The sequence below is a fragment of the Colobus angolensis genome, unplaced genomic scaffold (genome assembly GCF_000951035.1).
Source record: "Colobus angolensis palliatus isolate OR3802 unplaced genomic scaffold, Cang.pa_1.0 Scaffold31, whole genome shotgun sequence".
Taxonomy (NCBI): Eukaryota; Metazoa; Chordata; class Mammalia; order Primates; family Cercopithecidae; genus Colobus; species Colobus angolensis.
Genome location: NW_012116377.1, coordinates 6,994,550 through 6,998,015, shown reverse-complemented (window position 1 = coordinate 6,998,015; position 3,466 = coordinate 6,994,550). Strand labels below are relative to the sequence as shown.

The 3,466-nt window shown below is 56.7% G+C and overlaps 1 protein-coding gene across 1 annotated transcript in view; it reads right to left on the bottom strand.

Annotated features, from left to right (window-relative positions):
* UROC1 (urocanate hydratase 1) overlaps positions 1–1,008 on the bottom strand; it is a 35,330-nt gene extending 34,322 nt beyond the window's left edge. The window contains exon 1 of the mRNA XM_011950750.1: positions 835–1,008. Coding sequence (XP_011806140.1) covers positions 835–960 — 126 coding nt within the window. The 5' untranslated portion in view covers positions 961–1,008. The remainder of the gene's footprint in view (positions 1–834) is intronic.
* Between the last annotated feature and the right edge of the window lie 2,458 nt (positions 1,009–3,466).

Sequence of the window (3,466 nt, the reverse complement as noted above, 5' to 3'; positions counted from 1 at the left end):
CTTCCCCTTTTCCCCTTCCCCAGCGCCAGCTCCTCCCTGAGCGACCCCTACTGTCCCCACTGCGTCCTGTTAGGCCTCTGTGGGTGGCTCCAGGAAAGTCCAGGGGGCTCTGGTGCAAAGGGCAGCTGTCTTTTTCTGGGGAGGTAGGATTCCTCTTTTAATCTTTATGCTTGTTTGTAGTTTCCACTTCTCTACTGTTTCTGAAATTCTTGAGTAGTTTCCAGTAAAAAATAGGAGGAAGGTCTATATAACCGTCACCCACTTTATTTCATTTACTCTTCTCCATAATCCTCTGGTATCACCGTTTTCATCTCAAGCTTACAAATGACAAAAGGGAAGTTCCCAGACAGGGTGTCGCCGGCAAGCGCGCACCATCCCTGGCCTGCTTTGCTGTTAGGTGAGGGGATACTGGCCTCAGCCCATCTTTCCTTAGCACCCGCTTGCCGGCTACATTGCAAATGAAAACAAGAGCTGACCTGTGCGCAAACGTTCTGCTTGCTGGGGCAGACCCGGTGCTGGGTGTGGGACACTTCACACCCGCCCAGGGCCTCCTCCCACTGGAGGTGGCCACAGTGCCTCCACTGACCGGCTGCTGACCTTGAGCCTCAGGGTCCTCATCTGTAAACAGACACAGTGATCCTGCACCCAAGGGCGGCTGCACCCAAGAGACAAGAGTCCACCATGCATTGCACCCGCACCAGCTGGAGCCTCTGGAGTCCAGGGTGGGCGGCTGAGCAGCTCCCACCGAGAGGGCAGGAAGCCTGGGTGCTCACTATGGACCACCTGGAGGATGCCTAGAGGCCAAGGCCTCGGGAGCACAGGCCCACTGCTTACCTGTTTCTCCTCAAGGCTGAGGCTGGGGGTCCTGACCGGGGCATGGGGCACCCCAGCCTGGCGTCCCCGGTTCTCTGGGAGGGGCCGCAGGGGCAGGCCAGAGCACAGCGCCTGGAGGCTGGACATGTGTAGCTGAGATGGAGGTACAGGCCAGCACTGTGGGGAGACTAGGAAGAAACTGGGCAGATAAGGCCCAGCAGGGCGGGGACCTGCAGCTGCAGGGCCACCTCCTCCAGTTCCTCATTGGGTGCCTGGCCTGTGCAGGGAGTCATGTGCAGGTCGGAGGGTCACTGGCCTCAGGCAGGGCACTTGCAGTGCTGACCTGGGGAGGGCAGAGCTCTGCGGGAGGGCAGGCTTCACGATGGGGAGGGGGGCTGGGCCCACTTCCCCTTCCAGGAGGGCTGTGCTGTCCAGGACAGCTTTAGGGGGTGGGTGAGGCTCTAATACTGGGGTGCGCTGTGGCAGCCCTCAGGGCACCACACCAAACATTTGATGTTGATGATGAGGAGATGGGGAGCCATGTGACACTGAACTGGGCATAGAGTGTAGATCCCCTCCTCCTGCTACCTCCTGCTGGGGGGTGGGGTGACAGGTGGAGCGGGAGCCCCCAGCAGCAGGTGTGCCCTCCTTGGCTCCCGCTGGGGGGCACACCGCTGTACCACTTCCCAAAGCTCTTTTTGAAGGACCTGCCTGAGGGATGACCCTCATCCCCAAATCTGTTAACTCTGCCAGAAAGCACTCTTTATAAACCCTACACTACTGATGGGGAAACCAAGGCCCAGGTCTCCCTCACACAGCCAAGAAGTGGCCGAAGTTGAATTCCAGCCGTCCTGGGGAAGCGACACACCTGGGTGTACCCGGTGCAGAGCCTGACCAGCCCTGTGGCCTTTGGCCATGTCCTGTCCACACAAGTGGGTGGCGATGGACTGCTTGGCTGTAAGGGGGCAGAGCGCTGTTAGGCAAGCCCCAGTGCAGGGCCCACACGTGGAAGCCCAGCTGCCTTCTGAGTGTTTGCTCCTCTGAGAGCATCCTGTGGGTCAGCCCTGAGGGTTTCGTTGTCCCCATTTTAAGGATGAAGAAACAGGTGGAGAGAAGGATGGGACTTGCCCAGGGTTACACAGCCAGTCATAGAGGGAGCTCGGATTGGAGCCCTGAGGACCCAAAGGTCAGGCCCTAGCACCCTCCCATCCACGCTGGCCGTTTTGTGGCACAGGGAGGGCGCCTTAATGGGGGCGATGCGAGACTGTGATAGAATAAGAAACAGGCTTTGGTCTCTTCCCTGTTCCTGCCACAAAGCTCCTGAGACCCTGGTAGATAGAAACTCTAGGAGAATCTTTTGTTCTAACATTTGGTCTTTGACCCTGGTTCCTGCCACAGAGCTCCTAGATCTGTTGGAATTTCCTGGGTGACAGGAGCAGAGCCCTTTTGTTCTAATGAGGGAACTCTTGGCAGATCCCTGATATCCTCTGGATGGGGACTGGTTGACAAGGGAACCAACCTGTGATTAGAGGGTTGGAACTTTCAGCAGCCCCCTGATTTTAAAGAGGAGAGAGAAGCTGAAGGCTGAGTTGATCACCAAAGGTCAATGATTTAGTCAATCGTGTAGGTCATGAAGCCTCCCTAAAAACCCAAAAGGACAGGGTTCAGAAGAGCTTCCCGACAACTGAGCACAGGCAGGTTCCTAGAGAGGGGCATGCCTAAAGAAGGATAGAAGCTCTGTGCCTCTTCCCCACACCTCGCCCTGGGCATCTCGTCCATCTGGCTGTCCGTCTATATTCTTTGTAATGTCCTTTATAAGAAACAAGCACACATCAATAATAAAGTGTTTCTCTGAGTTTTGTGAGCCACAGTAGCAAATTAAATGAACCCTGGGAACCCCAGTTTATAGCCAGACTGTGGTCAAAACCACAGTCCATAGACCACAACCCATGTTTCCAGCATCTGAAGTAGGGGGTGATCTTGCGGGACTAAGCCCTCAACCTGTGGGATCTCACGCCATCCCCAGCAGGTGGTGTCAGAGCTGAGCTGACTGGGACACCCAGCTGGAGGGGACACCCAGCTGAAAAGCTGGCTGCTGGAAAAAGCCCACATACACTTTGGTGACTGGGGTGCATCGTGTTGTGTGAATGAAGAAGGAAAAGGTTTGTTTTCATACTGGGCCTGTGGCATCTCTGCTCCTCACCAGCTGGGGCCACCTGGGACAGAGCATGCAGAAAGGTGCTCAGGCTTAAGCATTCTACACTCAGTCCTTCTTATGCCAGGTGCTGTTGCAGGCCCTGGGAACAGAGTGCACAAGACAGAAGTTGTGTGGCCTGGACGCCAGTGGCCAGCACCTTCGGCTGCCTTCTCAAGGGTGTCTTCTGGTGACCCTGAGTGTCCTCTTCCCATTCAGAGGGCAGCTGCAAGGGTTGGAGAATTAGCAGCCCCTCCCCACCTGCCCAGGGAGCAGCCCCTAAGCACGCAGGTCCCTTGCCCCTCAGGGTGGGGAGACTGCTTCTTAGTCAGCGGCTTCCCATGCCCAGCTCACCTTGCACTCCCCAACAGACAGAGCCTCAACAAACTGCACCGAGACCTGGTCCCAGGGCCCACTGCACAGGAGGTCCCGCGTCTCATGGCCCAAGAACAGCCAGAA